Genomic DNA, 21,284 nt, shown 5'->3' on the forward strand with positions numbered 1-21,284 from the left:
AAACTGAAATTGTAATCCTACTACGCTTGCATACATATTCAAAAAATGTAGCACAATACAAACGTGTGAATGCATGATTTGTGTTAACAAATATAAGAGATAATTTAAATTTGTATTGAACAAAACTTGATCATAAAATGTGAATTTTTAATAATTTTAGGCCAAACTATAGATTACCGGTAGTAATGAATGAATATTAATTAACTATTTAAATGCATAATTGAAAAAAAAAACCAGTGACCTTGGAGGAACCACGTTCCAAATGTGCCCTCAACGTTTAAGATAGTTTACTTATAGAAATTAAATGTGCATGCGTAAACTAAAGAGGCGCTCTGGCGATGAGATTTAGAATCTTCCTTACTTACAGCAGTAGTAACTAAATTCAATGAATAATGCTTCACTAAATAATTGAGTAACTATTCTTGGATTATTGAACTTTGATCTCAGCAACGCATTAAAAAAACAATTGATCTCATGGATTGTCGTATACTGTAGTCTAATTAGCTATAGCCTATCAATAATGATAATATTTTCATTAAATTTAGTTAATATTATATTCTATAACAGAATTCAAAACAGAATAAAGTTTGTCAAAGTTGAAACACAATAGAGCAAGTTTTATCGCGATATTGTGAATCGAACAGTGTAGGCGAAAATATCATGTAATTTCTTCAAACATAGTAAAAAATGTAAACCTTTTCTACTTAATAAATAAACTAATATGTTATTTTTTATTTTTACCTAATAAATGCAAACCTAAGCCTACCTACTAATAATATGTAAACAATTTAACCTTATAATAATATGTAAACATTTTTACCTAATTATGTAAACATTTTTTACTCACTAACATGAATATTCTTGTTATAGAAAAGATGAAAATAAAAACATTGTCTTTGTTTCTTTTTACAAGATTTATTATTTGTTTTATTAGTATTATTTTCTTTTTCTCTTTCTACTTTATTGTATTGACTTTTTTATTTCCAATATTATTTAATTACAACAACAACAGTTTTACCGGACGTAGTACTCATTTCAACACAAACATAATACAACATTAATAGATAAAGGTAACGTAACTATTAAACAAATAAAAAGAAACACGATAATTTAAACACGACGAATTAAATCTGGTTCAGTATTTGACAAATTATTTCCGTTAAATTCTTCACGGCCTTTTGTTTCGTGATTAAAAATAATTCCGAAACAATTTATGTTTCTGCGACATCTCTAATGCGCAGAAGACCACTGAGTGTGTAGAAAACGGCTTATATGATGGTGGCGCAGTTCCAGTTGGCTTAACGTGAAAAAGGTTTGGTTTCGGGCATTCATCACCTGTATATTATTTAGAGTTTAGGATTTAAGTTAGAATACGATAGTGACAAATACGATGTCGGTGATAAAATTATATTAACCTGGTATGGTACCTTTATTTACGGAAAAAATTGTCCATATAAATAGATTCTCAACAATTTCCGAATTGTGGACTTTTTAACGAATAAAAGTTTCAGCAATTTATATATTTAAAGTCAAAGTAATCGTGCTTACTCGGCTTTCTACATTTTGATTGGTCACTGTAATCACATGACTTTTGCTAATATTTCATTCTTGATAAAGCCTATTATATGCGCTTCACATACAATTAAAAGTAATCCATGAAACAAATAAAATAAATAGCAATTAAAAAACAATGAGAGTGACGGGTCACATGATATATAAGGATCTCAACTGATTCAAAATGGTTTATCGAGGGTGAAAATATTTGTTGAAAAGATGAGTTTTTTTAAAGCTGTTCAAATATTGGTGGTTGTATTAGATAACAACTCCCTGGTATTAGCATGTTTATGTCGACAGGTAGACTATTCCAAAAGGTAGCTACCGCCAACATAAATGAGCGTTTCCCGTAAAATCGAGTTGATGGTCGATCGGCTATGGTATGAAAAGAGAGAAGCTGATAACGGGAGGATAATGTGCGTATAAGAAGGAATACAGTATAGTAGAAACTATCCTTTGGGACAACCCTATTGTTATTTTTGCATGTTGTTTGATTGATGAGAAGGGAAATTCTTGCCTAAAAATCCCTATTATTATGCATATTGAACGAAACAGTTGCAATCACAAACTAACGTCATTTTTCAATTCGTGGAATTGGAACCTATTTAGAATATTTCTTTCTCTACTCTTCTTCAGAAATATTTCCTTTTCGTTTGCTCTATCCTTAATGTTTTACGATATTTTACATTTTTTCAAAAGTGAACAAATGGAAAAAAAAAATGATTGATTTATAATATTGTTGTTATTTGTAGGCTATTTAGTTAATTCTTTTATCTATCAGCTAACAACTGTCATTTGCAAACTCTTACATTAATTTACTAGATAATTTTTGATAAATTGTGAATGATAATAGAAATGTTTACACAAAGTTGCTAAACTTTCGTTAAAGCTCCACCGTGGTACAATATATATCTAATTTAATGTAACAACAAACAATATACAACATTAAATATCACATTTATCTGCTAATACTACTAAGTGTTTAAATGACTTTAAATCTGTTTACTGAATACATTTTACTGAACATTTCATTTAGTCAGAATTAACATGAACAACTTCCTTTCTTTGAAACTGTCATGAAATATTTGCTGTCTGTCTCATGTTTCTTTTATTTTGATTCCTTTATTTTTATTGTTATTTTTTTCTCTGTGCCTGATGTGTTTATAAATATATATATATATATATATATATATAAACAAATCAGGCAAAGAACATTAATTCTAAACCGCCCGGTGATATACTGAAATTTAATTAATTAATTAGCAGGCGGTCCGAGTCCGAGTCTCGGTTGGGGCGACTTTTTCTCATTCTCACAGATTTCCTCATCTTTATCGTTTCAAATTAATTATATATATATATATATATACATATATCTATATATGTATTTTAATTGTTTTATTATTATATTTTTATTCACTATTTATTTATTTATTATTATTATTTTATTTTATTATGTCTTCTTCTATGTTTATTAGTTTTATTTTTAAAACATTATTTAGTTATAGAGTCCAGCATAATACAATTAATGTTTTTTTTATATATATATATTTGTTTTACTGATGATAATACAATTCTGCTATTTTTAGTACAACGGAATTGACAAGAAAATGTTATTAATTAACCTCTTAAAAAAGATCTTTGTTTAAGACCGAAAAGGGGCGCAATATACTTTAAATGACACGTAGAATAATAAACCATCTTTATCTTTTGATAATTTTAATTATTTAATTTAATAATCTTTTCACAAATGTTAAAATATTTGGGAGAAAATCTGTAAAAAGATTATCGGTAATAAAGCGATAATGCGTTAGAATGTGATTTTAATTTTCCGAGTCAATTTTGATTTGTATCAATGCTGAAGCGTTCGAAATATTTTAAAATAGTAAATGAAATTAACATGTCTTTTTTCGCACAATACATTTTAGGGAGGGAGTAAGCCATGTAGACTTTTACTCTATTTTCGGTAATAGTAAATCACAATTGTAAACTTGCAATCAGTTTACCAGACTGCTACGTAGTACTTGCGAATTAAATCTGTCTCAATATTTGACAAATTATTTCCGTTAAATTCTTCACAGCTTTGTGTTTCGTGATTATAAATAATTCCAAAACAATTTATGTTTCTGCGACATCTCAATACGCAAAAGACCTCCGAGTGTGTAGTAGAACGGCTTACAACCGATGGTGGCGTCTTTCCAGTTGTGGATACGTGGACATGGAAAAGGTTTGGTTTCGGGCATTCATCACCTGCAAAATAATCAAAATGTATACTACTTATAAGTCAGAATAAAAAGACAAAGGCGAAAGTAAAAACGGCATTGTTATTAGAAATACTTACTATAAACTATAGTACTTTTTAGAAAGGATAAACAAATATGCATAAAAAGGAGTTATGACTCAAACACCAGAAATAACAAGAATACAATGAATATATATGTTGATAGTAACGATAACAGTAAATAAAATCAATACGTTTATGATGATGATGATTACAATGATTTCAACTGATAATCATAATCATTAACTGATGTGTATTAAAGACAATAATTCTTACTCCTAATAACATTGTGCAGGTCTCTCGCTTCTTTGATCTCATATTCATCAAGGCTCTCACGGTAAACCTGTAGCTTGGCCATCTTCATTACACTCTCGTCACCACCAAACACAATGCTTCCAAAATTGATTTCGGAGAATTCCGTATCAGCCATACAAGCAATCTCCCCGTTTCTCCAAAGTCGTATTTTTCTTTCGAATCCGTTGAAAGTAAGAGCAAAGAATGTCCACTCTTCAGAACGCAAGGCATTGCAACGAATAACTTCACCATACACGTTGTAATTAACTGCTACCTCTGACACATGATATAGATGATCAACAGGAAACGCAAATATAATTTCAAATGAGTCGGAATAAACGAAGGCCTTTTTTGAACCGTCGTTCATGAGAACATAGAAAGCCAATGTAAAGGTCGGGCCTTTGTGTCCATAGAGTAATGTTATTTGCGAACCAATATCTTTGTTTATCAATACTGCTTCATCTTGCTCGCCATAAATACCAGTAGTAAATGCTAGATCAGGTGATCCACTTAAGTAATTTCCATTGCCAGATATGTCTTTTAAATAGTAAGTCTTGTTCAATGGACTCACCTGGATTGGAGTCGCACACTGAGGCTCTGTAGAAATTGAGAACATTAAATGACCCACGTTCATATGAACAAAAAATTAACTGTTTTCTGTGTTTATTTAAAAGTTATTATATCAAGTTATAAAATTATTGTAAGAGTGCAAAATCTTTTCCCACTCTCGTTTCTGTACATTGGCTTCGTACAAAATTATTAAAACTGAAAAAGAAGTAATACAAAGATAAGTTAAGCGCTTGACAAAAAGGGGAGATCAATAGAGGGCGCGCTATTTAATATTTCGATCCCATATTAAAGATTCAGATACTCCATTTTTCACTTTTGTGACATCACCAATATATCGATTTTCCAGAAAATCAATAGTCATTGCCTTTTTGTATATCAAAACAATATCATCCAGGAAGAAAACTGGTGTAGGTGTCGTTATATCGGGCAGTTAAACAAAGAAAATAACAACAACAAAGTTAAAACTAGAATTTAATTCGTCACTTTGACGAATTATAGGTGATCATTTTTATCATTTTACTGAAATTAATTTTTTTTTAAACATGCACGTACGTTAACATACGATCGGAAAATGTTGATGTATGCCATCCTATTATATGCTTATAGTGCTGAGTTGTGCCTATATGCCATATACAATATGTACAGTATATACTGTATATCTATATACAGTGTAGCATAGGTGAAATTGCGGGACACATGTTCTAATTTTTTGGCATGATGACGTTATCAAACTAAACTTTAAGATGACAATTTCGAAAGATAATTAATTGAGCAAAAAAATATAAGATTTGGAAAACAATTTGGCACGTAGAAGCGCTGTGCGCGCTCTTTGAATTGTGTATAACTTTGACGAAAAATATGAAAAAACTACTTTTTCACTTCAACTGGCCATATGTTAACGTCACAACATCCGATAGGCTTAATTTTTATATGAATAAATATCTACATTTCATCAGCTTTCATAATAAATTATAATCATCAAGGTAACCTTCAATTCTGAAGAGCTGTAAGATATTCAAATTTACTGCGAAGGTGAAATTACACGGCCTACGTTATTCAAGTTTTTACGCGTGATGACGTCATTAAAATGAAGATAGTGTCAACTCATGATAAAGATAATTAATTAAGCAAGCACATACTGAAAGTTGTGCGAAATTCGAGCACACATAACCAAGATGCGCTCTGTTGAATGTGATAATCTACACAAAAAGATAACAAATCCTAATTTTTAAATTCAAGTGGCCATTTGATGACGTCAAAACATTTTGTACGTAAAATGTGTACATGAATTCATATCTACAACTCAATGGCTTCCAGAATAAGTTAAAAAAATCGGGGGTCATCTTGCATTCTGAAGAATTATTTTCATTTTAAAAAAGACCTATTTTTCACCATTTTCAGAACTTTTGTAAAATAAATGTGCGCATTTTGTCATTTTTAACGTGCTCGTATAGCGTTATTTTAAGTCGGAACTGACTCAAATTTGGTGAATGTACTAAGGATGGTGAGTAGAATGAGATTTGTAAAAAAAATTCATATTTTTTACGCTTTTTAAGTATCGCGCGCGCAAAAACGCATTTTTGCGCAGTAATTTTTTGAAACACGCAAATGGCCTAATTCATGCTCTAAATTGATCAAAACTTAATTTTGAGCTTTTTAAATTTTTAACGCGCGATATCACGCGCATGAACCTACGTGCGCGTGCGTTTTTATTTGCTAATATTTTTACCCTTGATCTGAAGTTTACGTGTAGTGAATTTCATTAATATGTGATAATGAATTATGGAGATATGATTGATAATGTGATTTCGCAAAATGGCGTATAAATGTCGTCACGGATGAGTGATCACGCTGGAAAGCTTATTAGGATTAAGTTGTATTATTTGAAAGATATTCTGAAATTTTTGTAATCATTGACATTAAACTTTTTGAGATAATTGTTACACAAAATAGTGTACAGAAACAATAAAAAGAAAGAAACTAGAATTTAATTCGTCACTTTGACGAATTATAGGTGATCATTTTTATCATTTTACTGAAATTAATTTTTTTTAAACATGCACGTACGTTAACATACGATCGGAAAATGTTGATGTATGCCATCCTATTATATGCTTATAGTGCTGAGTTGTGCCTATACGCCATATACAATATGTACAGTATATACTGTATATCTATATACAGTGTAGCATAGGTGAAATTACGGGACACACATGTTCTAATTTTTTGGCATGATGACGTTATCAAACTAAACTTTAAGATGACAATTTCGAAAGATAATTAATTGAGCAAAAAAATATAAGATTTGGAAAAAAATTTGGCACGTAGAAGCGCTGTGCGCGCTCTTTGAATTGTGTATAACTTTGACGAAAAATATGAAAAAACTACTTTTTAACTTCAACTGGCCATATGTTAACGTCACAACATCCGATAGGCTTAATTTTTATATGAATTCATATCTACATTTCATCAGCTTTCATAATAAATTATAATTATCAAGGTAACCTTCAATTCTGAAGAGCTGTAAGATATTCAAATTTACTGCGAAGGTGAAATTACACGGCCTACGTTATTCAAGTTTTTACGCGTGATGACGTCATTAAAATGAAGATAGTGTCAACTCATGATAAAAATAATTAATTAAGCAAGCACATACTGAAAGTTGTGCGAAATTCGAGCACACATAACCAAGATGCGCTCTGTTGAATGTGATAATCTACACAAAAAGATAACAAATCCTAATTTTTAAATTCAAGTGGCCATTTGATGACGTCAAAACATTTTGTACGTAAAATGTGTACATGAATTCATATCTACAACTCAATGGCTTCCCGAATAAGTTAAAAAAATCGGGGGTCATCTTGCATTCTGAAGAATTATTTTCATTTTAAAAAAGACTTATTTTTCACCATTTTCAGAACTTTTGTAAAATTAATGTGCGCATTTTGTCATTTTTAACGTGCTCGTATAGCGTTATTTTAAGTCGGAACTGACTCAAATTTGGTGAATGTACTAAGGATGGTGAGTAGAATGAGATTTGTAAAAAAAATTCATGTTTTTTACGCTTTTTAAGTATCGCGCGCGCAAAAACGCATTTTTGCGCAGTAATTTTTTGAAACACGCAAATGGCCTAATTCATGCTCTAAATTGATCAAAACTTAATTTTGAGCGTTTTAAATTTTTAACGCGCGATATCACGCGCATGAACCTACGTGCGCGTACGTTTTTATTTGCTAATATTTTTACCCTTGATCTGAAGTTTACGTGTAGTGAATTTCATTAATATGTGATAATGAATTATGGAGATATGATTGATAATGTGATTTCGCAAAATGGCGTATAAATGTCGTCACGGATGAGTGATCACGCTGGAAAGCTTATTAGGATTAAGTTATATTATTTGAAAGATATTCTGAAATTTTTGTAATCATTGACATTAAACTTTTTGAGATAATTGTTACACAAAATAGTGTACAGAAACAATAAAAAGAAAAAAAAAAATAATAATAAAGATTTTATACAATAACAATAGGTGATCATTTTATTCTAAATGATCACCTAAAAAACAATAAAGATTTTATACAATAACAATAGGTGATCATTTTATTCTAAATGATCACCTAATAATAGGCCTACTATAAAAAAAAGGCTTATCTAACAACTTACCTTGGCTTAAATCATCTGTGTAGACCTTAATTTCACAAATGGTAATGTATTCCTTTTTATTCGGAAGCCATAGTTTCACGTGGCGTCCTCTGATTGGTGGGTTGCAGGTAAATTCAATCAATGGAGCGCGTAACGAATCGGCAATTGTTACAGTATGACCACACGTGGTTTGTGTACCCATATCATCCGTTTTAATCGTTACCACAGCACCAGCAATTCGTTCATTGTTAAAATCAGATGGAGCTGTTTATAAATATTTAGTTAAGATGTACGTAAGATTTAAGTAATGATGATCATAATAATATTGATCAAAACTGATAGTGACATCGATAACGATACCGTAACGATTGATAATGATACCGTAACGATAAAAAATGAATACCATAACGATCAATAATGACTGCGGCACACAGTGGACCAAATCTATTGACGAAATTGTTTTACTGGTTAAGGAATGAAACATCACGAGTCAAGTATACTAATCCACCCATGTTCTTTGGTCATTGTTGGTAAAATCATGATTTGACACATAATTTGAAAAAGTCTTGTTTGTTCAGAAATTAACATAAAGAATTTAAGTGGACAAATGTTAAATATGTTAGATAATAATGGTTTATAAAAAGGAAAAGAGAATTCTAAATATTATGTTAGGATATGCAGGAAAGAATGAATAAAAGTGGGCTATAAGAAAGAAGGACAAAACAAAATGTCATAAAGCCAAAAGAGTTCTGGCCCATTGTTTGGCCGCAACAACAACAGGAAAAGCCAAAAAGTCATCATTTCACAAATAATTATACAAAATGCGTCCGTCCCCACCCTACTGATTTGTATTGTCTTGTGAGACGCTTACATAACTAACAAACAAATGTGAGTTTTGTACGATAGTAAACGGAAAGCAGTTATGTGGAGTTTTGTCTAGATTTGGTAATTTTTGTTTTGTTTACGGATTAGTTTTTATTTTGTTTTCCACAAGCGGCTTGACTACTTTGGTAAAATGTGCAAATATATAAAGCAATAATGTTGTTTTATATATTTATATATTATTTTATAATATATTATATTATTTTTATATACTATTAGGTAAAATGATAAGTTAAATACGTATAAAAATGATAAGTAAATACGTATAAAAATGATAATTGTACGTGGAATGGAAGGTAAAAATGACATTATTAATTGCGATAAAAAAGTTTACTTATTCTATTAATGATGACCACTGTTGTAATCGTATAGTCTGCTCCAAGATCAACTTTCAGCCATTCACCAACCTGTGTTTGTGCTTTAAAAAATGTATGTTAATATTTTATGTTATGAATTTGTATCTGTTTACGTAAAGTTATAGCCCTAAATAGCGTATAGCTAAGGCGGCCAATAGTAAATATTCGCCATATTTTTGTGGCCCGGTATAGCCCGAAAATAAAATTTCCTCAATTGCAATTCTTGACACTTAAATAGCTGAACGTGTTACAGTTTCAGGAATGGAATCAGTTTTATGCCAAAATCGATGAAAAAACGCCAAATCCCTTTGTTGGCCTTTGTATCAATGTTCATCTCGCGCAAACCAAATAGGCCTAACCCATGAAAATTTCGTATATAACCATGGATGAAGAAATATAACTTTTTTCTCCATGGTATAACCATATATGGATCGCTGTACATAATTATTTATTTTAGATTACGGTGGTCTAGACTGTATATCACCTGAATGGAAACAGCTTTTTTTTTCCTTCCCGTCAGTCGAATATACAGGTGAAGAACCTTGATATACAGACAATGATGTTGCTGGCTTTCCATAAGATATGAGTGCTGAAATAAAATTGTATTTCATTACAAAGTGTAGATTTGTCAACGAGCTATGGATTATAGTACATATATGAGATAAGTATTAGTATAAGGAATCAAACACTTATATAAATTATTGAGAAATCTACTATTTGATTTAATTGGTTACAAATAATGATTCTTTAAAAAGTAGAGATATGTGCATGCCTTTATCGTCGTTCCAAAATTCTATTCTATTAGCTATAAATCTCAAATTTATTATTAGTTTTATATTTCTTTCAAATACGTTTATTAAAAATTGTACATAAGAAAAATGTATACGCATTATTTTTTAATAAAGAAAAGAATCTAAAATTATGAAGACCGTTTTTTCATTCTTTTTGCATTCAAAGAACTATATTCATTATATTTGAAAGCAGAAGAGCGCAAATATCATAATATTTACATATATTTTTTAAACATACGAAAATAAATATTCTCATTAATATTACAGGATATTTTTTTTCTATATGAATTAGTGTTTTAAATACATTATTTACTATTCTCATAAATATTGTAATTGAATTTGGAATGTTTTTATGAATTAGTTGCATTTTAGCCAAAAAAATACCAATTTTTTTTTTACTGAAATGCACAAAACACCAATTTGTATTAGTACTACCTATTTGAAGAAAAAAATAAGAATCAACTCACCCGCATGAGAATTCAAAAAGTTGAAAAGAAAACAAAAACAAATAAACAAATACATCATGAGTTCGATTAAGTTTTTCTCTTGTAAAACGGATTGACTTGTTACTATTTCCGAAGTATGTATGTTGGTTACATTCTTTCTGTTAATAAACTGACATTGTAATCCTACAACGCTTGCATACATATTCAAACAACAAGACAAACAATACAAACGTGAGTATGCACGATGTGTTAAAAAAATTAGGAGATAATAAACATTTATTGTGAACAAAACGTGACCATAAAATGTAAAAATTGTTAATATTTTAGGCCAAACTATAGATTACCGGTTGTAATGTATCAATATTAATTAACTATTTATTTCTATTTGACGTCAGCAACGCATAAGACTTCTCTACATTTCAAAAATGGTCATTGATCTAATTAGCTACAGCCTGTCAATAATGACGTATTTACTATATTTTCATTAAATTTAGTTAATATTATATTCTACAACAGACGAGTTCAAAACAGAATAAAGTTGAAACACAATAGAGCAAGTTCTATCGCGATATTGTGAATCGAACAGTCTAGGCGAAAATCTAATGTAATTTCTTAAAACATAGTAAAAAATGTAAACGTTTTCTACTTAATAAACGTTTGTTTTACCTAATGATGTAAACCTAAGTCTACCTAAACTTTAACTAATAATATGTAAACAATTTAACTTTATAATAATATGTAAACATTTTTATCTAATTATGTAAACATTTTTTACTCACTAACATGAATATTCTTGTTATAAAAAATTGAAAATAAAACACTGTTCTTTGTTTATTTTTACAACATTTAAAAAATGTTGAATCATTGCTTTATTATTTGTTTTATTAGTATTATTTTACTTATTATTTATTTTCTTTTTCTCTTTCTACTTTTATTATTATTCAATTAAAACAACAGTTTTACCGAACTGCTACGTAGTACTTGCGAATTAAATCTGTCTCAATATTTGACAAATTATTTCCGTTAAATTCTTCATAGCTTTGTGTTTCGTGATCAAAAATAATTCCAAACAATGTTTCTGCGACATTCTCCAATGCGCAGAAGACCAATGAGTATGTTGGTAAACGGCTTACAACCGATGGTGGCGCATCCCAGTCGCCTCAAAGATGTGAAAAAGGTATGGTTTCTGGCAATCATCAAATACAATGTCGGGCAAAAATGATATTTACCTGGTATGGTACCTTTATTAACGGAAAAAATTGTCCATATAAAAAGATTCTCAACAATTGCCGAATTGTATATAATAATAAATGTGGACTTTTTAACGAATAAAAACAATTTATATTTGAAGTCAAAGTAATCGTGCTTACTCGGCTTTCTACATTTTAATTGGTCACTGTAGTCACATGACTTTTGCTAATATTTCATTTTCGATGAAGCCTATGCGCTTCACATACAATTAAAAATAATCCATGAAATAAATAAAATAAATAGAGCAATTAAAATATAATGAGAGGCAGGCAAGATATATAAGGATCTCAACTTATTCAAAATGGTTTATCGAGGGTGAAAATATTTGTTGAAAAGATGAGTTTTTAAAAGCTGTTCAAATAGTGGTGGTTGTGTTAGCATGTTTTATTTCGACAGGTAGACTATTCCAAAGGGTAGCTACCGCCAACATAAATGAGCGTTTCCCGTAAAATTGAGTTGATGGTCGATCGGCTATGGTATGAAAAGAGAGAAGCTGATAACGGGAGGATAATGCGCGTATAAGAAGGAATACAGTATAGTAGAAACTATCCTTTGGGACAACCCTATTGTTATTTTTGCATGTTGTTTGATTGATGAGAAGGGAAATTCTTATTATTATGCATATTGAACGAAATAGTTGCAATCACAAACTAACGTCATTTTTCAATTCGTGGAATTGGAACCTATTTAGAATATTTCTTTCTCTACTCTTCTTCAGAAATATTTCCTTTTCGTTTGCTCTATCCTTAATGTTCTACGATATTTTACATTTTTTCAAAAGTGAACAAATGGAAAAAAAAATGATTGATTTATAATATTGTTGTTATTTGTAGGCTATTTATCTATCAGCTAACAACTGTCATTTGCAAACTCTTACATTAATTTACTAGATAATTTTTGATAAATTGTGAATGATAATAGAAATGTTTACACAAAGTTGCTAAACTTTCGTTAAAGCTCTACCGTGGTACAATATATATCTAATTTAATGTAACAACAAACAATATACAACATTAAATATCACATTTATCTGTTAATACTACTAAGTGTTTAAATGACTTTAAATCTGTTTACTGAATACATTTTACTGAACATTTCATTTAGTCAGAATTAACATGAACAACTTCCTTTCTTTGAAACGGTCATGAAATATTTGCTGTCTCTGTCTCATGTTTCTTTTATTTTTATTCTTTATTGTTATTCTTTCTCTGTGCCTGATGTGTTTATTTATATATCTATATATGTATTTTTATTGTTTTATTATTATATTTTTATTAAGATTTCATTTATTTATTTATTATTATCATTTTATTTTATTATGTCTTCTTCTATTTTTATTAGTTTTATTTTTAAAACGTTATTTAGTTAGAGTCTAGCATAATACAATTCATTTTATCATATTTCTTTATGCCAAGTTAGGTTATGTTTTTTAGTTTTTTTTTCTGAGGATAATACAATTCCGCTATTTCTAGAACAACGGGATTGACAAAAAATGTCATTAATTAACCTCTTAAGATCTTTCTCTAAGAGCGAAAGGGGGCGCAATATACTATAAATGACACGTAGAATAATCAACCGGACCATTCCTTTATAATAAGATTTCTATACAAAATACACGTGACATTACGTTACCAAGGTCAATCAAATTTGTAGACGTGATGACGTCATCAAAAGATAATTGCCTGAGCAAGAACATATTAACATTTGGGAGAAAATCGGTAATATAAAGCGATAATGCGTTATAATATGATGTTTAATTTTTCCGTGTCAATTTCGATTTGTATCAATGCGGATGCGTTCGAAATATTTTAAAATAGTAAATGAAATTACCATGTATTTTTTCTCACAATGAATTTTAGGGAGGGAGAAAGCCATGTAGCCTTTTACTCTATTTTCGGTAATAGTAGGCCTAAATCACAATTTTAAACTTGCAATCAGTTTACCGAACTGCTACGTAGTACTTGCGAATTAAATATGTCTCAATATTTGACAAATTATTTCCGTTAAATTCTTCACAGCTTTTTGTTTCGTGATTATAAATAATTCCAAAACAATTTATGTTTCTGCGACATCTCAATACGCAAAAAACCTCCGAGTGTGTAGAAGAACGGCTTACAACCGATGGTGGCGCATTTCCAGTTGTGGAAACGTGGACATGGAAAAGGTTTGGTTTTGGGCATTCATCACCTGCAAAATAATCAAAATGTATACTACTTATAAGTCAGAATAAAAAGACAAAGGCGAAAGTAAAAACGGCATTGTTATTAGAAATACTTACTATAAACTATAGTACTTTTTAGAAAGGATAAAAAAATATGCATAAAAAGGAGTTATGACTCAAACACCAGAAATAACAAGAATACAATGAATATATATGTTGATAGTAACGATAACAGTAAATAAAATCAATACGTTTATGATGATGATGATTACAATGATTTCAACTGATAATCATAATCATTAACTGATGTGTATTAAGGACAATAATTCTTACTCCTAATAACATTGTGCAGGTCTCTCGCTTCTTTGATCTCATATTCATCAAGGCTCTCACGGTAAACCTGTAGCTTGGCCATCTTCATTACACTCTCGTCACCACCAAACACAATGCTTCCAAAATTGATTTCCGAGAATTCCGTATCAGCCATACAAGCAATCTCCCCGTTTCGCCAAAGTCGTATTTTTCTTTCGAATCCGTTGAAAGTAAGAGCAAAGAATGTCCACTCTTCAGAACGCAAGGCATGGCAACGAATAACTTCACCATACACGTTGTAATTAACTGCTACCTCTGACACATGATATAGATGATCAACAGGAAACGCAAATATAATTTCAAATGAGTCGGAATAAACGAAGGCCTTTTTTGAACCGTCGTTCATGAGAACATAGAAAGCCAATGTAAAGGTCGGGCCTTTGTGTCCATAGAGTAATGTTATTTGCGAACCAATATCTTTGTTTATCAATACTGCTTCATCTTGCTCGCCATAAATACCAGTAGTAAATGCTAGATCAGGTGATCCACTTAAGTAATTTCCATTGCCAGATATGTCTTTTAAATAGTAAGTCTTGTTCAATGGACTGACCTGGATTGGAGTCGCACACTGAGGCTCTGTAGAAATTGAGAACATCAAATGACCCACGTTCATATGAACAAAAAATTAACTGTTTTCTGTGTTTATTTAAAAGTTATTATATCAAGTTATAAAATTATGGTAAGAGTGCAAAATCTTTTCCCACTCTGGTTTCTGTACATTGGCTTCGTACAAAATTATTAAAACTGAAAAAGAAGTAATACAAAGATAAGTTAAGCGCTTGACAAAAAGGGGAGATCAAAAGAGGGCGCGCTATTTAATATTTCGATCCCATATTAAAGATACAGATAGGCCTACTCCATTTTTCACTTTTGTGACATCACCAATATTTCGATTTTCCTGAAAATCAATAGTCATTGCCTCTTTGTATATCCAAAAAAAATAATTCAGGACAAAAACTTTAAGCTGGTGTCGTTATATTGGGCAATTAAACAAAGAAATAATAAAAGGCCTATTATAAAAAAAAAACTAGGCCTATCTAACAACTTACCTTGGCTTAAATTATCTGTGTAGACCTTAATTTCACAAATGGTAATGTATTCCTTTTTATTCGGAAACCATAGTTTCACGTAGCGTCCTCTGATTGGTGGGTTGCAGGTAAATTCAATCAATGGAGCGCGTAACGAATCGGCAATTGTTACAGTATGACCACACGTGGTTTGTGTACTCATATCATCCGTTTTAATCGTTACCACAGCACCAGCAATTCGTTCATTGTTAAAATCAGATGGAGCTGTTTATAAATATTTCATTAAGTTAAGATGTACGTAAGATTTAGGTAATGATGATAATAATAATATTGATATCAATACTGATAGTGACATCGATAACGATACCGACGATCGATAATGATACCGTAACGATAAAAAATGAATACCATAACGATCAATAATGACTGCCGCACACAGTGGGCCAAATCCATTGACAAAATCCACCCATGTTCTTTGGTCGTGAATTGTTGGTAAAATCATGATTTGACACTTAATTTGAATAAGTCTTGTTTGTTCAGAAATTAACATAAAGAATAAATATGTTAGATAATAATGGTTTATATAATGGGAGAATTCTAATTATTATGTTAGGATATGAAAGAATGAATAAAAGTGGGCTATAAGAAAAAGGAGAAAAAAAACAATGTCATAAAGCCAAACGAGTTTGAATTCTGGCCCATTGTTCGGCGGCAACAACAACAGGAAGAAAAGCAACAACAGAAAAAGCCAAAAGGTCATCATTTCATAGAGTACAAATAATTATACAAAATGCGTCCGTCCCCACCCTACTGATTTGTATTGTCTAGTGAGATGCTCACATAACTAACAAACAAATGTGAGCTTTGTACTATAGGAGTTTTGTCTATAGATTTGGTATTTTTTGTTTTGTTTACGGATTAGCTTTTCTTTTGTTTTCCACAAGCGCCTTGACTACTTTGGTAGAATGTGCAAATATATAAAACAATAATGTTGTTTTATATATTTATATATTATTTTATAATATATTATATCGTTTTTATATACTATTAGGTAAAAATGATAATTGTACGTGGAATGGAAGGTGAAAATGACATTAATATATGCGATAAAAAAGTTTACTTATTCTATTAATGATGACCACTGTTGTAATCGTATAGTTTGCTCCAAGATCAACTTCAAGCCATTCACCAACCTGTGTTTGTGCTTTAAAAAATGTAAATATTTTATGTTATGAATTTGTAACTGTTTACGTAAAGTTATAGCCCTAAATAGCGTATAGCCAAGGCGGCCAATAGTAAATATTCGCCATATTTTTGTGGCCCGGTATAGCCCGAAAATAAAATTTCCTCAATTGCAATTCTTGACACTTAAATAGCTGAACGTGTTACAGTTTCAGGAATGGAATCAGTTTTATACCAAAATCGATGAAAAAACGCCAAATCCCTTTATTGGCCTTTGTATCAATTTTCATCTCGCGCAAACCAAATAGGTCTAACCCATGCGAATTTCGTTTATAACCATGGATGGAGAAATATAACTTATTTCTCCATGGTATAACCATATATGGATTGCTGTACATAATTATTTATTTTAGATTACGGTGGCATAGACAGTATATCACCTGAATGGAAACAGCCTGGTTCTCTTTCCTTCCCGTCAGTCGAATATTCAGGTAGAAAACTTTGATATACAGACAATGATGTTGCTGGCTTTCCATAAGATATGAGTGCTGAAATACAATTTTATTTTATTACAAAGTGTAGATTTGTCAACGAGCTATGCATTATAGTACATATGAGATAAGTATAAGGAAACTTATATAATTTATTGAGAAATCTACTATTTTGATTTAATTGGTTACAAATAATGATTCTTTAAAAAGTAGCGATATGTGCATGCCTTTATCGTCGTTCCAAAATTCTATTCTATTAGCTATAAATCTCAAATTTATTATTAGTTTTATATTTCTTTCAAATACGTTTATTAAAAATTGTACATAAGAAAAATGTATTTTAATAAAGAAAAGAATCTAAAATTATAAAGACCGTTTTTTTCATACTCTTTGCATTCAAAGAACTATATTCATTATATTTTAAAGCAGAAGAGTGCAAATATCATAATATTTACATACATTTTTTAAACACACGAAAATAAATATTACATTATATTTTTAGTCGCGTGGACGCGACTCTATAGTTCACTATGTCGGTCGGTCGGTCTGTCTGTCGGTCCGGTATCACTATGCGTTTTAGCACGCGACTTATGGCTGTTGGCCTTGTTTCTATATGAATTAGTGTTTCAATATATTTTACTATTCTCATAAATATTGTAATTACATTTGGAATGTTTTTATGAATTAGTTGTTTTTAAATATATGTTTACTATGTTTAAATGCATTTTAGCAAAAAAATACAAGTTTCTTTTTGACTGAATAGCACAAAACACCAATCTGAAGATGTAAGAATACATATCAAGTTGGCCTATCATAGCATTTCAAAATGTTTATATTAGTACTACCTATTTGAAGAAAAAAATAAGAATCAACTCACCCGCATGAGAATTCAAAAAGTTGAAAAGAAAACAAAAACAAATAAACAAATACATCATGAGTTCGATTAAGTTTTTTCTCTTGTAAAACGGATTGACTTGTTACTTGAACATCTACTTCCGAAGTATGTATGTTTGTTACTTTCTTTCTGTTAATAAGATTAGATTAGATTGTAATCCTACTACGCTTGCATACATATTCAAACAACAAGACAAACAATACAAACGTGAGTATGCATGATGTGTTAAAAAAGATAAGAGATAATTAAAATTTATAGTGAACAAAACTTGACCATAAAATGTAAAAATTGTTAATATTTTAGGCCAAACTATAGATTACCTGTAGTAATGAATCAATATTAATTAACTATTTATTTCTATTTGACCTCAGCAACACATAAGACTTCTCTACATTTCAAAAATGGTCATTGATCTCGATGGATTGTCGTAGTCTAATTAGCTACAGCCTGTCAATAATGACGTATTTACTATAGGCATATTTTCATTGAATTTAGTTAAAGATGTATTGTCCCTTTGACTAATTCCAAAAAAAAATGTTTAAAAAAATATTTCGAAAAAAATACGTCATTTTGAAGTATCATAATAGTTATTAACTTTCAACAAAAATTAGTCGAAAAAAAAATCATTTAACTGAAATACAGAATATTTTTTGTTAAAAAAATAACTTTGACTTCCAGTCAAAGTTTTCGATCAAAACATATGTCATAATGCAACGCGCTTGTTTTGCTACTCTGTATGCATAATCATAAAATTTCCTCGAGATCTGTGTGAAAACACCTTCTCAACCGTGACGAGTTGTAAACAATCCTAATTAGCATCATGCATAATGCATACTCGTGGTTTGAAATCTTTGTTTTCTTTCGCTCGCGACGATTTTCCAGACGAAATGTAATTAAATTAATTTACCTGTTAATTACGTAAACTTGTTGTTTAACTTTATAATAATAATAATTATGTAAACATTTTTACCATGAATATTCTTGTTATAAAATAGATGAAAATAAAAACATTGTCTTTGTTTCTTTTTACCACATTAAAAAAATGTTAAATCATTGCTTTATTATTTGTTTTATTAGTATTATTTTCTTTTTCTCTTTCTACTTTATTGTATTGACTTTTTTATTTCCAGTATTATTCAATTACAACAACAGTTTTACCGGACGTAGTACTTACTCTTTTTTTTCTTTTTTTTTATTTCATTTCAACACAAACATAATACAACATTAATAGATAAGGGTAACGTAACTATTAAACAAATAAAAAGAAACACGATAATTTAAACACGACGAACTAAATCTGGTTCAGTATTTGACAAATTATTTCCGTTAAATTCTTCACAGCTTTTTGTTTCGTGATTAAAAATAATTCCAAAACAATTTATGTTTCTGCGACATCTCTAATGCGCAGAAGACCACTGAGTGTGTAGAAAAACGGCTTATATGATGGTGGCGCAGTTCCAGTTGGCTTAACGTGAAAAAGGTTTGGTTTCGGGCATTCATCACCTGTATATTATTTAGAGTTTAGGATTTAAGTTAGAATACGATAGTGACAAATACGATGTCGGTGATAACATTATATTAACCTGGTATGGTACCTTTATTTACGGAAAAAATTGTCCATATAAATAGATTCTCAACAATTTCCGAATTGTGGACTTTTTAACGAATAAAAGTTCAGCAATTTATATATTTAAAGTCAAAGTAATCGTGCTTACTCGGCTTTCTACATTTTGATTGGTCACTGTTATTCACATGACTTTTGCTAATAATTTAGCAATGCGCTTCACATACAAATACAAGTAATCCATGAAATAAATAAAATAAAAAGAGCTATTAAAAATAATGAGAGTGACGGGTCACAAGATATATAAGGATCTCAACTGATTGAAAATGGTTTATCGAGGGTAAAAATACTTGTTGAAAAGATGAGTTTTTAAAAGCTGTTCAAATAGTGGTGGTTGTGTTAGCATGTTTTATTTCGACAGGTAGACTATTCCAAAGGGTAGCTACCGCCAACATAAATGAGCGTTTCCCGTAAAATTGAGTTGATGGTCGATCGGCTATAGTATGAAAAGAGAGAAGCTAATAACGGGAGGATAATGTGCGTATAAGAAGGAATACAGTATAGTAGAAACCATCTTTTGGGACAACACTATTGTTATTTTTAAATGTTGTTTGCATTGGCTTTTCCATACAATTTGATGACGCCCTCAATTACAATTTTGCTACAGAACTTTTACTGTACAGGTAGTAAGTTTTCATGGATACGGGCTGCTTGCCGCCAGTCTATACGGCTATACGAGGAAAACTGCTTTATTATTATTACAGTTAATTGATCTTGTTTTCAACATACAGTATAATACAATATAACTCAACACTAACATTACTTTATTCACATTACAATTTATATACATTCTCTTTGTTATACACTACTGTATTATCCAAAAGACTATGGAGTTTGTTTTTTTCCTTTCGATGTTAAGTTAACAATGTCCTGGCAAATTGATACAATTTTAACATGGGTCTCAGAACATACATCAACATAATTTACCGTGTTTGGTTCAACTGTGGGGCCAATGCACCATGCTATTAAATTGTAAAGGTGGAATGGAATCACCTTTATCGCTTCATTCCGATTTATATCTTGAGATGTTGCAGGGCTACAACTCATAGCTTCTTTTATTGCATTGTAATTCAGCCCAGTAGGATGCCGAGTCGCAGGTTATTCCCACATTTACATTTACATCAACATAATAATAATAATATTAACAAACTAGGACAGAATTATTTGAATCAAAAGTAGTAATACTGTTCATTAAAACATTAATTTGTTTGTATTATGTTTTATTTAAAGTGTGTATTACTTGTACCTGTTTCATGCCCGCCATGCTGTTCAGCAATCTTTATAAACAATTGTACCAATTCCGGCATCCTTAACATTACTTTATTTTGTATGAGGCGCTCCTGAATTACTGTTTGCTTGAAAACTGTATAAGAATAGATGTATCATACACCGATTTCATAGATTTATTCAATCTAAAAAAGAAAATTAAAATTGCAATATTATAACTGGTCATACAAATATCAA

The 21,284-nt window shown here is 30.2% G+C and overlaps 2 protein-coding genes across 2 annotated transcripts; both read right to left on the reverse strand.

The window, feature by feature from the left end:
• Positions 1-3,553: 3,553 nt before the first annotated feature.
• Positions 3,554-8,866, reverse strand: LOC144835394 (uncharacterized). The gene is made up of 4 exons (XM_078690478.1): positions 8,842-8,866; positions 8,363-8,605; positions 4,109-4,723; positions 3,554-3,801 (listed from the first exon to the last, which is right to left on the reverse strand). The coding sequence occupies exons 1-4, from the start codon at positions 8,864-8,866 to the stop codon at positions 3,554-3,556; spliced, it is 1,131 nt and encodes a 376-aa protein (XP_078546604.1).
• Positions 8,867-13,752: 4,886 nt separating this feature from the next.
• LOC144834981 (uncharacterized) lies at positions 13,753-17,436 on the reverse strand. Its single transcript, XM_078689986.1, has 5 exons — positions 17,251-17,436; positions 16,749-16,832; positions 15,650-15,892; positions 14,562-15,176; positions 13,753-14,254 (listed from the first exon to the last, which is right to left on the reverse strand). The coding sequence occupies exons 3-5, from the start codon at positions 15,828-15,830 to the stop codon at positions 14,007-14,009; spliced, it is 1,044 nt and encodes a 347-aa protein (XP_078546112.1). The 5' UTR covers positions 15,831-15,892; positions 16,749-16,832; positions 17,251-17,436; the 3' UTR covers positions 13,753-14,006.
• Positions 17,437-21,284: the final 3,848 nt, after the last annotated feature.

The sequence above is a fragment of the Antedon bifida genome, chromosome 2, assembly GCF_963402885.1.
Source record: "Antedon bifida chromosome 2, ecAntBifi1.1, whole genome shotgun sequence".
NCBI classification, from domain to species: Eukaryota; Metazoa; Echinodermata; class Crinoidea; order Comatulida; family Antedonidae; genus Antedon; species Antedon bifida.

Bases quoted from the DNA above. Each gene is read 5' to 3' on its own strand.
- LOC144835394 (XM_078690478.1), bottom strand. From the start codon at position 8,866: ATGACCAAAGAACATGGGTGGATTA. The intron at 8,606-8,841 runs GTATACTTGACT...ATTTATAAACAG, and splicing joins CAAAGAACATGGGTGGATTA to CTCCATCTGATTTTAACAAT. The intron at 4,724-8,362 runs GTAAGTTGTTAG...CAATTTCTACAG, and splicing joins CACAGATGATTTAAGCCAAG to AGCCTCAGTGTGCGACTCCA.
- LOC144834981 (XM_078689986.1), bottom strand. From the start codon at position 15,830: ATGAGTACACAAACCACGTGTGGTCATACTGTAACAATTGCCGATTCG. The intron at 15,177-15,649 runs GTAAGTTGTTAG...CAATTTCTACAG, and splicing joins CACAGATAATTTAAGCCAAG to AGCCTCAGTGTGCGACTCCA. The intron at 14,255-14,561 runs GTAAGAATTATT...ATTATTTTGCAG, and splicing joins CCTGCACAATGTTATTAGGA to GTGATGAATGCCCAAAACCA.